Genomic DNA, 21382 nt, shown 5'->3' with positions numbered 1-21382 from the left:
TATTCATGTATAATTTGGTCTTCATGTTATAAATATTATCCAAATCAAGTTGAAAGAGTGCAGAAATGATTTTTAAGATATTTGCTTATAATAATAATACTATATTTCCTTTTACAAATTATGTTTCGTATGAAATTTTGTTGTATGAATTTAAATAAGTATCGCTAGGCAGTAGGCGTATAATAGCTCAAGAAATTTACCTCTATAAGACTGTTAATGCTTTAATGTTAGAAAAGGAAATTTAAAATTTTGGCAATTGTTCGTAACTCCAGTCTCCGTTTATCAATATGTGTGAAACATACAATAACGTCATTAATAAATAACATATAGATCTTGATTTTGTGTATGAATATAATACATATGTAAATATATTAAAAGAACTGTACTTGTCAAAGTGATTCGTTTATATGTATAATATTTACATGACTTGGTTACAATTTATTTTTTAAATGTAGTAACAGACTTCTGCACATGAGATACTGTTTCGTCCATTTCATTACCTCATTTACATAGCATTTTCATATTTTCTTCTTTTGGGAATTTTTGTGTGATTTGTGTATAATTTGTAAAAGCCATATATAATTGGAGCGTGTCTCTGTTGGTGACACATTTAATAAATAACTTTAATGCTACTAAGTTTCTAAGTTCACTTCCATCATTCTTAGATCAGCCTTTTAGGCTGATGGCCATGCAGTATTTCAAGACTCAAAAAGCTAGTGCTCTACCACCTAAGCTACTCAGCCTAAGTTAGTCTGCAATGTTTCAACATCACCTCTGTTCAGTGATCCTTAGATCTGCCCCTTAGGCTGATGACAGTGGAGCGCTCATCTCTTAATTTAGCCTACACAGACTTGATAGCTATCTTTCAAAATATTTTTCAAATTCTGAAGCCAAAGCTTTAATCTCTAAGTGATGTAAACATTATGGTATGGAATTAGATGTCTCTGAAGTTCAAATTTATAAGCTCAAAAAGTTAAAAATCAACATGTGAGTATCTCCGTGGTCGCTCAGCTCTGGGATCGACCTCCATTACGTCCATATAAGCAATTCAAATGTGTTAGGCCTTACACCACATCCCTAGTCCCATATAAACAATGTATACACACCATCATGTACAGAACTACAAGTTCAACTCCTATTCCCTCAGGTTGCCTTCCATTACGCCCCTGTCAGCATTAAACGTTACACCATCTACCTAGTTCCATTAGCAAAACGTGCAGCCAACATCTTGCACTGGCTAAGAAACGGAGCACTGCCAACTATTGAGCCTGTCCACTTCATGATCATATCGATGAATCCAATCAATAAATAAATTAATTTAAAACACCACCTATTTCTTGCCTTTTGGCACAATTATAAAAATTTATCATATACGGAACATGTTCTGACTACTTAATGATCATCTTCAGCTCTCTTTTCATACCTTAGACTAAACAATTTGATTAGTAAGTACATTAAAATCTTAAATTACTTTCCCATGAAAACATATGTTGTTGTTCAGTCTTCAGCCCTAAGGCTGGTTGGATCCTCAACAGCTCTGCCATCAGCTGTCATAGATGGCCTAGGCATCACTGAAGAGGCATACTAGGGAAAGAGGAGTGAGGTAGTTTCCCGTTGCTTTCCTCACCAAGCCAGATTTTGCTATTACAATCAGTCTGCCAAGCCCACTGAAATGCATGCACCAACCGACCCTATGAGCAACATTTTCACACCATTCATAGCAGGGACTGGCTGCATAAGGAATGGCATTACTAGCATCGCTCATACCTCAGTCACTTTCACATTGTCAAAGTCAAGGATAAGACAGAGACAGATCAATGAAAGTAACAAAATTGCTCTAGCCCATACCAGAAGACATAGTGCACTGTAAACACTAGGTCCTGCCAGCAAAGGCATTGAAAACATATATATTGCTTAAAGCAATTGAAATTTGGGAGGGGAGAGGGAAAATAAGTGGGGGATTTTACTGATGCGGTGTGTAAAAAGGTACTTAAAATGCAATTTGCGTCTATGGTAATATAAAAACTTATTTCCTAATTGAACATATTCAAAAAATCTTAAGTCGTCTGTATGGGCACTTTTTATAAAAACACTAGGTGGCTTGATCTTGCTTATGTTGAAATTGATGTGTATAACAGTCTTCAAGTTTCTTACTGATTGTCTGTTGTGTTGAAATGTTAATATACAAATGTCCTATGGTGACTTCTCTATTGAGTTGTGTCAAATAGCGGACTTCAGGTTTGGGCAGCTTGCCTAACGATCTGCAACCAGCAGAAATATCGTAAAATGTTAAAATGTGTCATTAAACGAAATTGTTCTAATTTAGTTTGACCTCGTAAAGAGGTTTAATCTCACCTTTCTGGAACGGTGTTTATACTTCACCGCCTTGGGACTGTTTTCGTGTACACGACCTAGTGTTATAGCTATTTGTCTAAGTTTGTTTGTTTATACTATTTGCCAGAGAGAGGGGAAGCAAGGTCGTGTCGTATTCTGTGCTTCCGTGATGTCATGTTTGGTTATTTCACTTGTTTGTCTGATTTGCCTTCTGTTTACCCATTCTACGTATTTACTTATATGCTCATGTAGGAGGTTATTTTGGTCATTCATTCCGTTTAAATTCCGTTCTTTAATTTCTAATTTGTCGACAAAATGTGGATATTTTCTAGGTTGTTCATGAGACTTCCTTTATAATCCTTCTAATGATTTGAAGATCTTGCTTAATGTTAGTGAATTTATGGCTTGCCTCTTTCATATGAGCTCCCATAGCAAAGAACGTCCTGTACTTCTCTGCATTAACATGCTCCTGATATCTAGTTGTAAAGCTTCTCCCTAACTGTCCTACATATGTTTTTTTACACTGTTTGCATATTAACTTATCAATGCCTCACTCCTGAAATTCGTCCTCCTTAAATTTATTGATCTCGTTATGATTGAATAATCTTTGTTTCATGTCCTTGTTAGTTTAGTATGCTACTTTGATGTTGTGTTTCTTATACAAGTTCGTTATCTCGTAAATCCTCAGGTTATTAAAGATGAATTTGACGTACCACTTCACTTTCTCTGATTGCCTCTTCCGTTTTATTTGTTGTTGATATTTGCACTTAGTAATGATTTTATTGATGTACTTCAAACTATAACTGTTAAAAAGGGATTGCTGGCGGACATAAGCTAGTTCCTCCTTCCTGTCTTTTTCTTTTCATGGAATTTCAAAGGCCATGTTTACAAAAGAGAGTTTCTTTTGTGAAATAGTATGTAAGGAGTCGCTTTGTAGTTTGGTCGGTGTAAAAGTGGGTTTTCTGTGTATTCTAAAATGGAACTTGTTGTTTTCCCGGATTGTTTGGATGTCTTGAAAAATGAGAATGCCTTCTTCTTCTTCTTCTACCGTAAATTTAATCGAAACAGACTTTCAACGTATTAGGTCGTGTTATGTACATGTAGTATGTGTCGAAGAGATGTTAAGTACAGAACAAAAATGGCCAGCCGGACACCAGTGGGATCCGAACCCACTACCTCCCGATTTTGCGTCAGTTGCTCTACCAATTGAGCTATGGTGGCCTAGGCCATCTTTGTTCTGTTTGAATGGATCTGAGCTACAGGTCTGGCAGGGGTGCCACTGGTGTCCGGCTGGCCATTTTTGTTCTGTACTTAACATCTCTTCAACACGTACTACATGTACGTAACACGACCTAATACGTTGAAAGTCTGTTTCGATTACAATGCGGTCGTGAAAATTCAATATTCATCGTAAATTTAATGTTTGGGCCTAAGTTATTTAAGGTACTTAGAAGGTTGTGACTGTTCTTTATTTATTATGGCATAAGTATCATCAACATATCGTATCCAGAGATCTAGTCCTTTAATGTGGCCTACAATCTGAGTGTGTTCTAGGTAATCGAGGTATATATTAGCTAAATCCCTGAAGCCGGAGCTCGCATATGGAGCCCATTTTGCTGATATATTCTATTATAGAAAGAAATGAAATTATGGTTCAGTACGAATTCCAGGATAATCATACAATTTTCTATTTCCGGTTTACTAATTAGTTTCTGTTCCAAGAGGTTCCTTCTTATAATCTTAATGATGTATTTTTTGGGAATTTTAGTATATATATCTTTAATGTCAAAATAACTTGGTGCATGGGAAGAAGTTTATTTGAGGTCTTTAACAGCCTTGCAAAATCCTTGGAGTGTTTTATCGATGTTTTGGTGTAAAAGATGTAATTTTGAGTTTAAAATTTATGAATGAATTGAGAGGTTTTGTATGTGGACTTTTCGGAAAGTTAATTACCGGTCTATTAAGTATGTCATTTTTTATGTAGTTTAGGCATAACCCTTGCTCTGGGAAGTCCTGGGTTCATATTTATGTGCTTCTGTATTTCTTGGCTGTTTAAGAGGAAGTTACTTTGCTTTAGTAGTCCTTTCAAGTTTCTTTGTACTTTTAGGGTGGTGTCTTTCCAATGACCTTAAATTGGCTGTTATTGAAAAAAGTATGTTTTCTTAATGAATTCGGTTTTGTTTATTATTACAACTATATCTCCTTTATTGGCTTCGTTACAACATTAATTTGTCTAATTTTACGTTGAAGTTCTCTATCTTTGAATTGTCGGAATTAGATTCTAGTCCTTTAGTTACAGAGGGATTTTTTTCCTAGCTTCATACCTTAGATCATTTTCAATATTGATTGGTAGGGTCTGTTTGGCCGTTTCCATTTCTACTAACGTTTGAGTTAGTTCTTGACTTTTATTGATACTATGCGAATTGTGATTTGGTCCTTCTCCTAACATTTGTCATTCTTGTTCTGTGAAGGTCGTGTTCGACAAATTTTTGACAGGAGGTGGGAGTCTATCATTATTAAAGGGTGCCTTAAGCTGTGGTGTATTTTGTTTTGCTGGGGCATTGTTTTTTAGATTTTCTAGTTTCTTATTTAATGTGAACTGTTTCTTTTCCGTTCGACTCTCTATTTTATCTCTACTGTATTTTTGTACAGAATGTCATTCTAGCAGTACTAGGTTTGTTGAAGCTGAAAGGTGCGCTACATAAAGTTCCCTGTCAAGGAAGTTCTTCCTGTATATAAATTTGATTCCTCTTTTAATCCAAAGACGGTTGATTTTTATTTGTGTTGTAATCTGTAATACAGTACGTATGCTGTTTATTGAGCCCATTTTAAAAATTTTGGAATCAGGTTGAGGCATTCTTTAAGAAATGTTATGTCTTCACTTACTTTTGGAAGTTTCATCTCTAGTTTTTGATAGATGTTTGCACTATTTCTTGCTAGTTAGCATTCGTATTGCAAACTGTCCACTTCATGACCGCATCGATGAATTCAATAAAAAATGTATTAAACAAATTAATTTAAAACACCACCTAATCGATACTTTAAGATTTTAACCTACTTACTAATCAAATTTTTTCATCTAAGCTATTTAAAGACAGCTGAAATGACCAATAAGTGGTCGAAACATGTTCTGTATATGATTTTTTATAATTGGGAAAAATATAAGAAATAAAGTATCGATTAGGTGGTGTTTTAAATTAATTTGTTTAATAATTTATTGATGGTGCCAACTAGACGGCGTGCTGATCACTAGATTCCACAGGCAGACTTATTTTAATTTTGTGGAAATTTCTCACGAGCCATGATCAAACCAACAAGTTCAAACCATGAGTGAAGTACAGGAGACAGATTTCGAGAATGATCTGGATGGACCTGTGTTCGCCTTGAACCCAACATATTGGGATATCGAGGACTTCACTCCACGTCTTGTCTGCAGAGGGAGCTACTTAACATATCAATAGCAAAATCCATATTGTCGAGGATTAGGGGTGTAAAGTCTAATTAAACTAAACAGTACTTACTTGTCTTCTTCTTTGAAACAAGCGACCAACTGGCCTACTGTGTGTTCATCTACAGTTACTTCATTCTTAATATCGCTGGAAGGCTGTAAGGAAAAATCATGCAAAACAAAGTAAAAAATAATGAGTAAACAGATAACTAGAGTAAAAGTTTATAAATAGACATGACATAGTTGACAAAAGAAATGGCATAGTTGCACAATAAAATTATAAATTTTTTCTCCCGGTCTAAAAAGGAAACAAGCAAACAAGTGGCAAGTCAATATTATATGAAGAACAGGAACAAGAAAAGGAAATCATAACAAGATAAAGAGGACAGCACTGGAAGAGGGAGCAAAAGAAGAAGAAACACTTGACGGATGACAGTAATCTCTGCAATTTCTTTCTTAGCTTCCTACAACTCCTGTCATCATGTTCATCCTCTTATGTGTTCTTAAATGACTGGTCACGCGTTTGTTTCTCGTGTTCCCACGGATGACTCTGATTGTCAGACATACATTGGATGTTAACCTGAGAAAGGTCGATCTCTTGCCTACCATGTTCAAGTTCGTACAACAGTCAGTTGATGGACTTTTCATTGACTATAGACAATCTGAAGGCTTTATTAACATACACTTACAATATTAACATTCATATTTCACAATTCAATGCTAGACAAGTCAGAGATTACTATCAGAATATGACGGCTAGTTGCTGGTCCAGTCAGGCTGTCTGAGAACAAAGAAGTTGTTAATTGATAGAGAGGTAGAGTCCTTAGCCTAGAAAGCCAAGAATAATGGCGAAGAAAATTTGATTTGGTCACCACACACCGACTTATAAACTGCAGGCCATCAGGATGAGCAAGGGACGCATGAAAGGGTAGTATTCATCAGAGATACAGAGCCACAGGTTTTGGTTTCGTCTTAAAAGGACTCTGTTCAGAGAGTTTAAAACTACCTAGTATGTTTCATATTCATGACCAGAACAGCCTAACCTTTCTTTAAATGATCATTCAACTGAAGTAGTCTGTACTTGACTTTGTATGCAATGTCAGTTTAATGTTCTCTCTCAGGTTTTTTGAAAGAGAGAAACCTTACACATCGTTTCCTCATAAGTCAACCTTTCACTGTTCTAACAAAGGTGAAAGGATTCAATGTAGTTAAATGTCATTGATTATTTCTTCAATAGAGCAATATTGAAATGAATTCATCAATCTAAACCTTACTAAATACAGTAACCTAATGCCGTATATTCTGAAAACAACAACCAGCGAAAGAGAAGAAACTCCCATTGTCCTGTGTAGCAAGTGCAGCAAGAAAAATCAAGGCTCCAAAGCACATGGGTAACACTTCCCTGGAAAACCTCAAGGCTCAATTCATCTCAGATGAGTCTCTTCAGGATCGGCTGCATCTATGGATATGCCACGGAGCACATGTAGAATTATATTGACTTTAATGTAATATTTTATACCGGAAAGGCAACCATTTTTCACAACAACAAAGCTTTAAAAAACAATCTATATTAACTTCATGAGATGAAATATGCTTGAAACAGGCGATTCTCCAGATATATCCATAAAATATTTTCAATGGACTGGTTATATGAAGATTAAGTAGGCCACAGGTGGATGAAGACAGAAATGATGTTTAATTAGCTGTAGAAAATGAAGGCGAACTGAAGTACGGGAAATAAGATAGTTGAAACGTTAAGAGTGACAACATTGCAGGAAGGACGCCATGAAATGGAATCTAATAGTGTCACTGACAGCACACTGTATGGGTTACGAGCGGTACATGCCGTATGTTTTGAGAGCAATATTGTTTAATCATCACGCAAGGTATTTACTGCGAGCTTGGTTTGTTTACCATCGTCGAGGCGAGCCGGCTTGAACTAGCTATAGGTGTGTGAGTGATGTAGATGCAGGAGCAAGATAGGCTACGCGCCGGACATGCCACGTGTTGCCCGGCATGGACTGGCGTGTTCCAGAAGAAAACGTCACACCTTCTCAAATTTTCGACTTGGAGATTTTCAAAACTCCTGTGATAATGATCGAATCTACTCGAGAGATACGTCATTTTGTACAGGATCATGAACCGTGTCTAATTCTGAGTTTCAAGCAAATCTGTCGAGGGATCCTCGAGCTATTCCACTTCATACATACCACGATATCTAATGACGTAAGAGCACAAACCGAATATAAGGCGGGCTGGATAGATCCAAATCACTCAGTCACAGCCTGGAGCCCACGCCGCATCATTGCTGTTCGTCGGGACAAGTATATATTCAAATTATACAAAGTCTTTATAGTGGACTTACATTCTGTCAGTTGAGTTGAACTTAGAATCTGTGCGCGTATGTAACAAGTATTACAGTGGACTTAGGTTCTGATATTCGAGTTGAATTTAGAATCTATACGCGTGTAGAAACTTCGAGATGTGACAGGTCTTTATGATTGTGGAACTTAGTTTCTTATTACGTTACCGTTGTGGAACTTAGTCTCCGAACATGTGTTATGGATTTCAAGGTGACACGCTACTGCGTTATATTATTAACTGTGGAATTTTCCTAAAACTCAGCTTAATTTCTTGATTAAGTAGGAGTGTTCACGAAAGTGTTTAAACATTTTCACTACCATAAATGCAGTTGATTACCGATTATAAAAATGCATACTCGTGTGCTTCGACACAAGTGATTAATTCTGAATGATAATTCAAACTGTGTATATAGTATATAGTATAGTACTATAGTACTATATAGTACTTGCTAACATTATTTCTGTCTTCAAAGTGTTTAATAATTAGTGCGTGGCTGACAGCAGTGTCTTTGGATAAACTGTTCAGCAGTCGCATATTGCATTTTATGTCAAGTGCACCCATATTTCACTGGAAAGCCACCACGAACTGTGCCTAATGTGTGAAAAATCTTCAGTTTCATTATTTTTCTTAACTTATGTTCATGAACTGAGATTTCTTTCTTTCTGAAGTATATGCTATCTGCATCTTTATCTTTAATGAATATTTAAATTCTATCTACAAGGGATTAATAGAGATCGACTGCATATCACGACAATATTAAGTTAAACAGTGATGCCAAATAAATATGTCAGGGGCTGTGAAATTGAGGACACTCGTGTGAATAAAGTGACGAGTGATTACTCCACAACATCGACGAAGACCGCCTATAACTTCAGATGCTCGAGTTCGACCCCATGTCAGACCGACGTGGGTGTACCAGCTTCATTTCATCGTAGCGAGAGTGGCCTGCAGAACGAGTTCCAGTGCAGTTACGCATGGTGACCTGGGAGTACGCGTTACCTGATAGGCGATGTTGAAGACGGCATATATCTGCATTAAGGTGATATACAAGTCAACATGAATTTATCTTAATAAAACTTCATTCTGTAGTAAATTTTCAAGTTTTCTTGTAGATAGGACCCTTCCTCCTGTACCAACCCCTAGCTGAGAGATACTTAATGCCATCTTAAATTAAATGAAAAAGTCGGGCTCTATTTACTGGTACAACATGTTAGTTGTATACCTACCTTAACTCAGAGCATACATTCTCATATCACACCCATGTAAACTGGCATAATGAACACAGCCTCGGGTTAGCTGGCAATCTAAGTCAGTGGCGTCACGATGTTTTAGAAACAGGAACAATGGAATTGGATCAACACTGATTGTGCCAGAGGTCGTACAGCACTAGAGTGTGCTTAAGGTCTTCTACAAGCTTGCAGCGAAAGTGCATAGCCTTTAACGAAGGACGCCAATCAGTTGCAGACGTGCGTCAGCCAGGTCATCCTAGTGTCAGTGAAGGAGAAGTGCATGCTCTTGCCGTGTTAATGGACACTGGTTGATGTCATATGATATGTGAGCTGGCCCAAGACACCGGGTTAGCCAATATGACATTGCTTCATATTAGAAGGAACACCTGGGCATGAGAAAAATGTCATCAAAATGGGTTCAGCGTGATTTAAAGGAAATGCAGAAATGATTACGATACGATGCTGCTCGTAACCATTTGGAGTACTGTAAGGACGAAGAAGAGGCTTACTTGTACAATATCGTAATGCTGGATGAGACATGGGCTAAACGGTATGAGCCACAGCTGAAATGCTGATCTAAATAATGGCATCATTACGGGAAGCAAAGAAGATTGAGAATTCGTGAGAACCCCAGGCATGTAAATGTTATAGTTATAATCATGTATGACTGTGCTGGTCTCATCCTAATGCACTACGTTCCCCCACAACATACCATCAATACATATTTCCCATTATTTTTCACGACAACGCACGGCCGAATACAGTGCAAACGTGGCTGATTTGTTCGGTCGATGGGACAGGGAATTGCTGTACCGTATACTATAAGCCGTTGTGACTTTGACTTGATTCACAATATGAAGGAACCACTTCGGGGCATTTGCTCCAGAACTGTTTCAGAGATTGGTCAGGCAGTAAACTGTTCCATTCGAACTATCAACATAACAGGCGCTGCAATAGATATCCTATGATGTCCACATTGTTGGTAACAAGATGCACACAATGCTGTTGACTACTCTTAAGGACAGTAAATCATGGTATAACATTCATATCTTTTGCATGAGTTGTAATCGAATATTTGCTACTATTAAAGTTCCAACCCTCGTATATGTCCAAAAAGTTTCTATTTTCAAGCTTGCTAAATGGTGCGCCGGCACAGATAGGTCTTATGGCAATGATGTGATAGGAATGGGCTAGGAGTGGGAAGGAAGCAGCCTTGGCATTAACTCATTGAACAGTTCCTTACGCCGCCAATTTGGACCGGACACCGACATATGGAACTGGTCCGTACCAACCTATAAACGTTTGTAGTTTTAGTTACTAGCAAGTGATATGTCTTGCGCCGCATGTAGATGACTTCTTGAAGTTCAGTGAAACTTCTACACTAGTGTCCAAAAGTTAGGCATAATCATTAAACGAGGCCATACCGCCTGATAGGAATGTCAGACGGATTGCTGAACTAACGGAAGCTGAATTGCACACCATGTCACGCAACATGTCCAAAAAACCAGTTTCAGAAAGGCTGTGATAGCTACTAACAAAACTTCGCAATGTCTTCCACAAAAAATATGCTGTTAATAGGGTGTATGGTTACCCCTAATGGCCACACATGCTTCGCAGCGACATGGCATGCTCTCTATCAGATGGTCAAAGAGCTCTTGTTGAAATCGATGCCATTCCTCCGAAAGGGCAATCCAAAGGTCGTGAAGGGTCATTGGTCGAGGCTGACGGGATGCATTGGGGAGGCGAAATGCATCCCAGGCATGTTCTATAGGATTCAGATCCGCAGAACTCGCTGGCCAGTCCATGCGATGAATGTCTTCCCCAGCCAGAAATTCATCCACCAGAGCAACGCGGTGCGGTCGGGCATTATCATCCATTAAGAGGAAGTCTGGGCCAACCAAACCTGTGAAGAGTCGAACATGTGGTCTCAGTACATCATCCTTGTCTCTCAAAGTGTTAACAGTGTTCCTCGGACCACCCACGAAGATGCGCAGGTCCGTATGGCCATTCAATATGATGCCACCCCACACCATGACGCCACCACCACCATACTGGTCCTGTTCTACAATGTTCCTGTGGTTTTATCGCCTACCCGGTTCTCTAGAGATTAATGTGCGACGGGAATCATTCTGCAAACTGAAGTGAGATTCATCTGTGAAGAGCACATGCCTCCATTCATTCATGGTCCAGTTTTGTTGTTGACGGCTCCACAGTAAACGGGCCCGTCTCTGTGCCGGAATGAGCGGGACGCACACCGCTGGACGTCGCGTAAACAAGGCTGCTGATTTGAGCCTCCAGTACACAGTTTGCCAGGAAACAGCAGCCTGTGAGACAGCTGAAAGCCCGCCAACAATTGTCTTGCAGATGCATTAGTATTTCGTCGGGCGATTAAGGTCAGATATCGGTCGTGCTGTGGGGTGGTTACCCTTGGTCGACCTGGTACTGGCCTACGACTAACATCTCCTGTGTCTCATAATCGTCTCGAAAGCCTGGAAATGACACTTTGTGGCACATTCAAGGATACGGCGACTTCGATCTGGGTCTGGCCTGCTTCCAGGCGACCGAGTATTCTACCCTGCAAAACGGGGTCCAAATGGCATTGTTGTGCCATTATGTTGTCACGTTCACAACGAGACAACACTCTGCACACTATAACAGGACAAACACGACTGAGGCACTGGCTGTGTTTACCTCGCCGTTACGCCGCTAGTCAAAGCTTTCATATACAGAGCGACACGTACGGTTGGCAGGTGCATATCACAGAGATAGGTTCAACCTCTTCAATATTAATTACGCGTTGTATAAGATATTATTTACAACGTTTATTTAATAACGGTACCAGTTTCGACATTTAAATATCATCATCAGCCATAAAATACATTAACCACACAACTGAGAGACGACATGAGCATTAAAATTGACGTTATGATACATAAATACACACATCATTTTTAACAATAAAATATTTAAAAGTTTTGACATGTTATCGACGTATTGAAGTACCTTGAAACGCTTATTTACACTGTGTACTGAATAAAATAGTAAAAAACTTACAGCAATCACTTTGACGTACTGTTTTCGTTCATCTGTTTATGTGCTAATACTCGAATCATCACACGTCATATTTACGGTTGCATTTGAATCTTTGGCGATAAATTTTCCGTCTTTTAAGACACTTGTTTTTCAAATTTCTTCAAAGTGAAAACGAAATTTTAGTTGATAACCCCCTGTTCATGTAAAGAACTTGGTAGAAATATGCGTTAGTGTATCCCATTACCAGGGAACGGATTTATATGTACTAATAGTTATTGAAATATGTACATATATATTTAGTTATTTTTATTGAAATATGGAATTATATATGGACTTAAAATTACACATACAACATTAATTTCTATTTAATATCAAAGTTCAAAGAAGCTAAAAAAAAAAGTAGACCTACAAGGAACATAATGTTGCATTTCTAATTTTAATATATTTGAAGAACAGAATCTTTTACGCTCTGTTACCACAACAATGGATTACAAAATGTTATTTTAAGTGCTGGAAAGTGAATCTTCCCCTATTATCTCTAAGGACAGATTTATATTGACTGAGACTGCGTTCAACATCGGAGGAAGTAATGGGGCCATAATTCAACTTAACAATATCTGCTGGGGTTAAATCCAATGTTAATTTTACACATAAATCTCCACACAGCATTGCAGCAACCTTTGTCATTTCTTCATATCCAGGGTTCATTGAAAATACAGTGGCCATCTTCATGTTTCCTAAATCTTCAACTTTACCTGTACTACGATTTAGTTGTTCCACAGTTTTATTCACAGTTTCACAACTTTCAGAAAGTGAGAGATGCAAGTTTTGGAGACTTTTCAGTGTTTTTGTGATGCATGAAAAATTATACTGAATTTAACATAAGTCATTGCTCACACTTGTATCGTAGACGACTGTTTTCGCGGCTTCAAATGAGGCTGCATCTTCGGAGTCCATGGCATGCAGAACATTCTTAATATAGTCTATACATTCAACATAATATTCAACCGCTTGCAACGACGTACCCCACCTAGTTAGAATCGGCTTAGCCGGCAATGGAATATCTGGATACATTTTTTTTTAAATGAACTTTCCTGTGGGCTGTGAGAAAAAAATTTTTCACTGAGGAAATCAATAAATTTACTTTGGGGTAACTGCCTCATACCACTTCTGCCACAGGATGAAAGGTAAGTGCTACACATGTTAAATGAGTCATCTTAAGATATACAACACATAATGCTTCTCCGGCTTTTATCATATAAGGTGCGGCATCGCTAATAAAAAGTAACACTTTATTATACTTAATGCCATGTGGCCAGAGCCTCATTGAATAGTTTTGCTATAGTTTTGTTATCGCACATTTCTAGAACATCACAGTGTAAGAGAATCCGTTTACAATAATCTTCGCTTAACAAACCAATGATTACATTGCCAATTAGCCTGCATTCTTTGTCCGTTGTCTCATCAATGGAAACCCAAACTGGACCGTATCTTCCAAACAGTTTCATCGCATATGGCTGGACGGAATATTTCCCTCATCCGGGATGGATCGTTTAGTATATTTCTCAAGAAATTCCCTGCAGCACTAATTATTCAGCTTGAAGAGACGGGCGTGAGCAGAGATGACAGCACGGCAGAGATCGGTGTTGAACTCGGACGTTACACTGGGAGTTACTGGTTGTGTCAGGAACAACTGTCTCTGCTTGGAATCTCGTTGCTTTTTAGCCTGGGGTTTACTGCTTGAAACGTGCTGTTGCACAAGGAAGTTTTGAGTAGATGTCACTGTACAATGACACAAATTACAAAATAACATCTTAATGTCAGTTGATAAACCATCTTCTTTAAATTCTGATATGTAACTTTTCAGTTTTAAACTCGTTGACTGAGCTACTTTACGCATATTGTAACAACGTTAATGTCTTCAATGAATATCAATATACAACTGCACACACTGAATGTACAAGAACACTACGATCCGTCTCACTGCTAATTCAAAAAGTGAATGGCTGTTAGTGAACTATATGGGGTTATGAAGCAATCAAAGGGAATGCCCGAATCACGAATTAATCCGGAAACCACTAGCACCTCGTCGATGAATGAGATTTCCCTAGTTACGAAATTATGGTACAGACACAGTCGATGTTATGTAATGCAGCTTATCAGTGGTGTGTGATTCAGATAGTCACAGTACTGACAGACTGATCTCCACCACTTCCGAGCTCACCCACTCTCTTTCTTCGCACCGCTTATCAGCTTATTCTATCAGCCCAGACGTGGACAGGCGTAATAATGACCTGCACACCAGTTAAAATATTATTTTTTTTAATATAGATTTTTAATTTTTCTCCATTATTGAGAGGACTGCTAGTTTTATAAAATTTAATACTTTTTAGCCGAAATATGGACTACATTGGTTTTTAATGACAAAGAATATGGAATGTATGTGCTAAACTCCAAAATATGTAAAACGAATACTCCATTTTTCAAATCCACACGTCATGATTCGTAAAGATAATGCAAAATATAATTAATATTAGCTTCCTAAAGAGATATGTATTTACATATAAATCCGTTCCCTGCCCATTACATTCGTTGCATCGAAAGGCTTGCTGTGTTCGTTAAAATTATACAATGAAGTATTAATAAAATTATAAAGTAAGAAACAGTTAATGGAAATTGGTTGTTCTTCCATCTTCTCTTCTGATGTAACACAGGTGAAGTAAAATTTCCCAGTTCAATCGGAAGGATTTGAATCAGCCTCAAGCGAAATAAAAACAAAGGCATTATAAGTATTAAAGTATATTGGACCTGGACAAGCTAAAGTGTATGTAATATACGGTATATATGGCTCACCTTGGACAGCGTGTTGAGAAGCTACATTTCATGAGATGTTAAGGACTAATAGTAACGGGTAGAGTTTAGTGAGGTAGGTTATGTCTGGTGGGGAGAGGGAGAGGAGCGGGTTGAGGTAGGAGTTGTTTAAGGCGGGTCCTATGAACAGTGTGGTAGTGGTTTTTAACGTGATCGGGTATTGTGTATTACAAATCTGATGATGGCAGGTAACAATGTGATTAAGCTCTACATAAATACAAATTTAATGAAATGTGGTGAGACCAATATGCGGCTAATTCACATGCTTCCTCGGTAGTGTTGATCACATTCCGGAAAGAGCAAGTAGTTGGACACAAGTTACAAACAAGATGATGGCTCATTGTCTGTTCTTCACCACATTCACATAGAGTGGTGTCACAGACAAAACCCCACTTTCTCATGTTGGTCTTTGTTCTTCCAACCCCTGAACGCAACCTGTTGAGCATCTTCCATGTTGACCAGCTCCGCTCGTGTCCTGAAGGAAGTCTCTCGGAAGGTGTCATCCATTCTGCAAGGTGACTGGATCTGGAACGCCATGAATTCACTCCGATATTCGATGGTGGATCAGTAAGGCTTTCAGTTGTATGGAGAAAATTTTCCCTTGACCTGAGCCATTGGGTTGCTGGTTGGTACCCATATAAATTATGGGTCGTCAGGTTCAGCGCTTTAGATTTCTCCACTCTGGATGCACACTCATGGCAAATATCTACAGGTGGGATACCTGCTAGACAATAAACTTTATCAAGTGGTGTAGATCTCAAACATCCTGTAATAAGTCTGCAGGTCTCATTTAAGGCAACATCCACTTGATTAGCATGACTAGATATACACCAGACAGGGCAGGCCTATTCAGCTGCTGAATAACAGAGAGCTATTGCTGAAGTTCTTAAAAGGAGAGGATGCGCTACCCATGTTGAACCTGATAATTTCCGGATAATACTGTTCCTTCCAAATACTTTCCTTTTGTTGTTCAGACAGTGTGTTCTATAGGTTAGTGCTCGGTCAAGAGCTACGCCTAGATATTTGGGAGTGAAGCCGTGTTTCAATATTTTACCATCCCAAATCGCTTGCAATTTTCTTGCTGTCTGTCAATTTTTCAGGTGGAAGGCACAGACTTGTGTTTTTGATGGGTTTGGCTTTAGTTGGTTCTCTTGGTAATAACCACATATAATTTGGAAAAGCTTCTCTTCTGCAAATTCAAACGTTTCCTCTTGAGCTGCCAGAGTGACAGCATCGGCATAAATAAAGCTCCTTGTCCCTTATGTGCGAGGCTGATCATTGGTGTAGATGTTGAAGAGTATAGGGAGCGTGCGCGGTACTGGTAACAGAGCGCTCTAGCGGAGTTCCGAGAATTAATACGGTGAGAGTGCGTTCCGCTGAAGTGAAGACTTACGTCATAGCTACGGCAAAAAATGTCGTTGCATCTTGTTGTCAAGGTATGAAGTAGTGCTATGGAAGTTGTAATACAATATGGGTTTGAGTATATACACTTCCAAAATAGTCGCAAATCAACAGTGAATAAAGCGCAGAAACTAGTTAACAGTGGTCATGTGTTACAAGCTGGAGAAAGACGAACTGTTTCCAGTTGAACACTTACTGGCTTCGTCACAAAAGACAGACGAGGGTTAGCAAAAGCCCGTACAAGGTTACAATTGAGGTAATTTCGTTAGCTCAATATTGTTAAACATACAGTATTATATTTTATAATTTAATTTCATGTGATTCAGTGAAGTCTGTAATACTTCGAATTTCTATTACAGCTTGACAATCAACGAAACAGTATTGAATCAAACTGCGACTGTATGGCTGGTGACGGAGGACACTGTAAAAACGTATGTGCCATTATACAGTACTGCAATTCTGATTCAGGATTTAGTAAGACAAATTCGCCACAAGAATGGAGGAAACCAAATTCGAAAACATCTGGTATCTAATATTATCGCTGTTAATTATGTAATAAATTTAAATGCTCGTGTAGATTTATATCTTCTAGGGTCCGTAAAATATGCGAAAGGGAAGAAGGCTGAAGATCTATTCCCCAAGGAGTGGACGAGAACTGACAAGGGTGCTGTTATTACCACCGATGAACTAGGAAAAACAGATGTAGATAATTTGTCTTGCAGGTGTTTCTGATTTCATTTCTGTGCAGTTCAAAGTGTTGAACGTGTTCTTGACTGGGCATACCTGGTATGTTTGAAATGTGTGATATGAAGTGTGTGATTTACCTCACAAATGAAATAAGGTACTGTACTTAATTTATTCTTCGTACAGCCGAAATACACTTCCTGCGTCTGTCCGATTCCTATGGACGACCAGGAAAATGTGTGAAATGTGATTCCTTTTCCATGCGTGTTTCTTTGTGTGTTGTGGCATTTCACTGCACAACAGTTTCTATTTGATTTAGGCGTTTTGATACAGTACTACTACCACAGTTACACAGCCTGGATTGACCGCTCAAGACAAGATCACCGAAACGTTACCGATTTCTTCCGCTAGAGGCGCTAAGAGAGGCCGTGCATGCTCCCTATAGGAGCTAGCACACTCCGTTGTGGAAGGCCATTCTTTAAGTTCCTCCATCTACTCCTCTGGCCTTGGAATTGAAAAAAAATTCTACAGAAAGCACTCAATAATTTGGGTGAGTTTGTAGTCCTTTGTTCTACTGTGCACTTTACGAAGCAGTATATGGTGATTAACTGTATGGTAGGCTGATGTCAAGACAACAAAAACTACTCCAGTGACTTTGTTGGTTTCATAGCCGTCTTCGATATATTGTGTGAGGTGCAGTACTTGGGAAGTACAAATTCTCCCTGGTCGAAAGCCAGCTTGTACTGGTATGAGTAGTGGGTCCATCAGTTCAGATAGTTTGACCAGAATCATTCTTTCTAAGATTTTGTATAAATGGCACAATAAAGAGATTGGTCGGTAGTTCTTCGGATCACTTGCGTTCTTCTCAGGTTTAAGTATTGCTATAACTCTTGCATTTCTCCAGAGTTTAGGAATTTTGCAATATTTGATGCAGTTGTTGAATAAATCCAAGAGCCATTGCTTACTGATAGGACCAAATATTTTGAGTTGCTCAATACAAATATCATCAAGACTTGCTGCCTTACCATTTCTGCATTTATTCAGCGCTCTATGTAGATCTTCCATAGCAAACTGGTTAGAGAGAATGCTGTTTCCCTGATTAGTCAGCTTTTCTTCTTTTTGTTTTGATCCTCTCCCAGCTTTATTTGATTTGCCACTCTCCACGAGCTGACTAGCTATTTGATTTGCAGAAAGGTTACTATGTACTAAGGTCATAGTTGTATCATTACTGAGGTGTCTAAGTAACCTCCACGTGTTGTAACCGTTTCTTCCTATATCCAGCTCTTCCATTAACTTAATCCATTGGTTATGTTTGGATTCTGAAATGGAGGAAATAACACGCTCTCCACTGTGGATAGTTTTGTCACTGAAAGGATCTATTTTGAAAAGGTCTCGATACTCCTTCACCAAAGTGGATGTTTCAGAGGCAAGACCTTGAACGTAACTGGTCCTACATCCTCTGGGAATAGCTTTTCTGGAGCAATACTGGACGACTTCCAAGAACTCGTCATATACCTCTGGAATGAACTCAATTGTTCTAATCCTCTCATCAAGCATAGTGGTCTGCCTTCTTGAAATTGTACCTTCCCCTGAAGTGCACAGTGTGTGGGCAGATTGCTGGTAACAACTGACACATAACTGGGCGGTGTTGTGTGTAAGGAACCTGTATACAAATTGAATTTATGCCTTGATTAGCTAATTTCTCGCTCACAAAAATAAGATCAGGGTTGTATCCACGTTGCCATCTACCACTATTAACTGATGGAGGAAGTTTATTATCATGGATGAAGGATAGTCGATGAAGTTCTACCTACTCTGCTACGGCACCTCAATTTGAATCATCTTGAGAATAGCCCCAAACAGTGCTATGACTATTGAAAAACCAACAATAACAGATGGTTTCCGACTGCTGAAATTAGGAGGATTAAATGAGAATAACTCATGGGAAGGCTTGTAAACAGAGGAAAATAACTTTTACAGTATTTATTTCAATGTTATTTTGCTCTGTGATGGAAGTCGTAAGAATCTTAAGATCTGGCTTGGCGAAGATGGCACTACCGTACTGGCCGTGAGGTCTTCCGGACATTAATTTCATTCCCCGGATCTTAGAGCGCCGTTGATGATGTCCCTGTGTGTTACCTGAACACATAATAAATCACATTTCTGGATACAACAAAGGTTGTGTAATAAGTCTCTTTACACGCTGATAATCCTTCTATGTTTTCAGAAATAATTATAATGATTGGCTCTGATACGCGCCTTTCCCGATTGTTGGAAAACATCTTACTCATCTTATATGAATTGTATTGTAGTTTATATCTTTGAATAGGTGCATATGTATTCGATTTGCGGTCTATTTCCTGTTGCCCTGCTTACTCGTAACTTATGCTAAACTTTTGGACACTAGTGTAAATGGAATCCACGGTTCCCAGTCAACAGTATACTGTATGAGAAACGAAATGCTATCTGCTTGCGCTTGTTAGTAAACAAACATGGCTGATGATTATGTAGATATCTTCAAGTGGTTAGAAAATGATAATGAGAATGATTTTTCTTCACAAAACTATGCTATTTCAACAACTAATTATGATAGTGTTAGGGAAAATTATTCTAGTGATGTCGACAGCATTAATGATGTAAACGAAGACCGAGGTGGCGTGACTGCGTTACGAGACAGATTTTCCACATGGAAAATGTCAAAACATTTCCAATACATCAAAAACAATTCCATCCTCAGGTGTTTCTGGTTTCAGTGCCATTGTTTTGAGAAGAGTGTAATAGATGTGTGTTGAGCAATTCTTGGGGATGAGTTCTGGGAAATGATTGCGATAGGAACCAATGACTATGCTGCTTTCTGGGCAAATAATTTGATGAGGAAAAATCTTAAATTTAACAGTAAATGGTATCCTTGCATGGTTCAACAGATAAAAGCATGTTTTTTCTGATGATTCTCATGAGTCGGGTAAGAAGACCTAAACTCAAGTTGTGCTGGTGTAAAAGAAATGTTCAGAAAGTAAAATATTTTCAGAGACTATGACATTTGAACTGTTCTGTCAAATTTCATGATTTCTGCACTTCTCTGATGACATGTTTACAGATCCGAATGACCGTCTAAGAAAAATCACACCAGTTATTTGTTATTTGCAAACAAAGTTTCAGAATATTTACAATCTTGACACAGATACAGGCATTGATTACAGTGTTATGAAATTTCTAGGACTCCCATTTGTGCAGTTGAATCCTTCCAGAAAAGCCAAGTTTGTTACTGAAATTTATTAACTCAGTGAAAGTGCCTCTGGATACCATTCCCAGTTCAAAATGTATACCAGACAAGGCAAACAGGGTGTTATTCCAGGAAAAAAGCAGCAGTGTTAGAACTAATGGAAGCTAACTTGAACCAAGCTCATATATTTTATGTTGATAACTGGTACGTTTCTCCTGAACTTTTTAACACCTTGTTGGAGAACGGAATTCATGCTGTGGGTACCGTATGCTGTAACGGAAAGAACATGCCTCCAGAGTCCCACAGAGTAAAACTGACGAAAGGTGAGGCTATTAGTATGACAGCTAATACTATTCTTGCCATAAAATGGAAAGACAGAAAGAATGTGCATTTACTTTCAACTGTTGATAAGGACTTGGACTTTGATGTGAAAATTTTTTAAAAAAATGAGGTGGAGGAGAGGAAGTAGTGAAAAACCCCAAGGGTATTCGAAGATACAACCGGAAAATTAATGCACTATATCGTCAAGATCAAGTCCTTGCAAGTTTCCCCATAACGCGATATACTATCAAGGGTTATAAAAAGATAATGCTGTATCTATTGATTAAGGCTATCTTCAATTCATACATTGTATTCATGATGGCTGCATTAAACAGCATTTGCCGAGCGACTGTGGCAGAATGTTGCTCCCCTGCCTAGGACCACAAAAGAAAGAACGCCCAATCAATACAGCCACCTACAGCTTCTGGCAAATGTATGGGGACATTTTCAAGGGAAAGGAAGAAACATCCTCTA

The 21382-nt window shown here is 38.5% G+C and overlaps 1 protein-coding gene across 1 annotated transcript in view; it reads right to left on the bottom strand.

Annotated features, from left to right (window-relative positions):
- The window catches only part of LOC137502351 (uncharacterized), a 66759-nt gene that overhangs the window by 31107 nt on the left and 14270 nt on the right, over positions 1–21382 (bottom strand). Inside the window, exon 4 of the mRNA XM_068229360.1 lies at positions 5856–5938. Coding sequence (XP_068085461.1) covers positions 5856–5938 — 83 coding nt within the window. The remainder of the gene's footprint in view (positions 1–5855; positions 5939–21382) is intronic.

This window comes from Anabrus simplex, chromosome 10, assembly GCF_040414725.1.
Source record: "Anabrus simplex isolate iqAnaSimp1 chromosome 10, ASM4041472v1, whole genome shotgun sequence".
In the NCBI taxonomy this organism is placed as follows: domain Eukaryota; kingdom Metazoa; phylum Arthropoda; class Insecta; order Orthoptera; family Tettigoniidae; genus Anabrus; species Anabrus simplex.
Note: the sequence above shows the minus strand (reverse complement) of the source record. Positions and strands in the feature narration are given on the sequence as shown.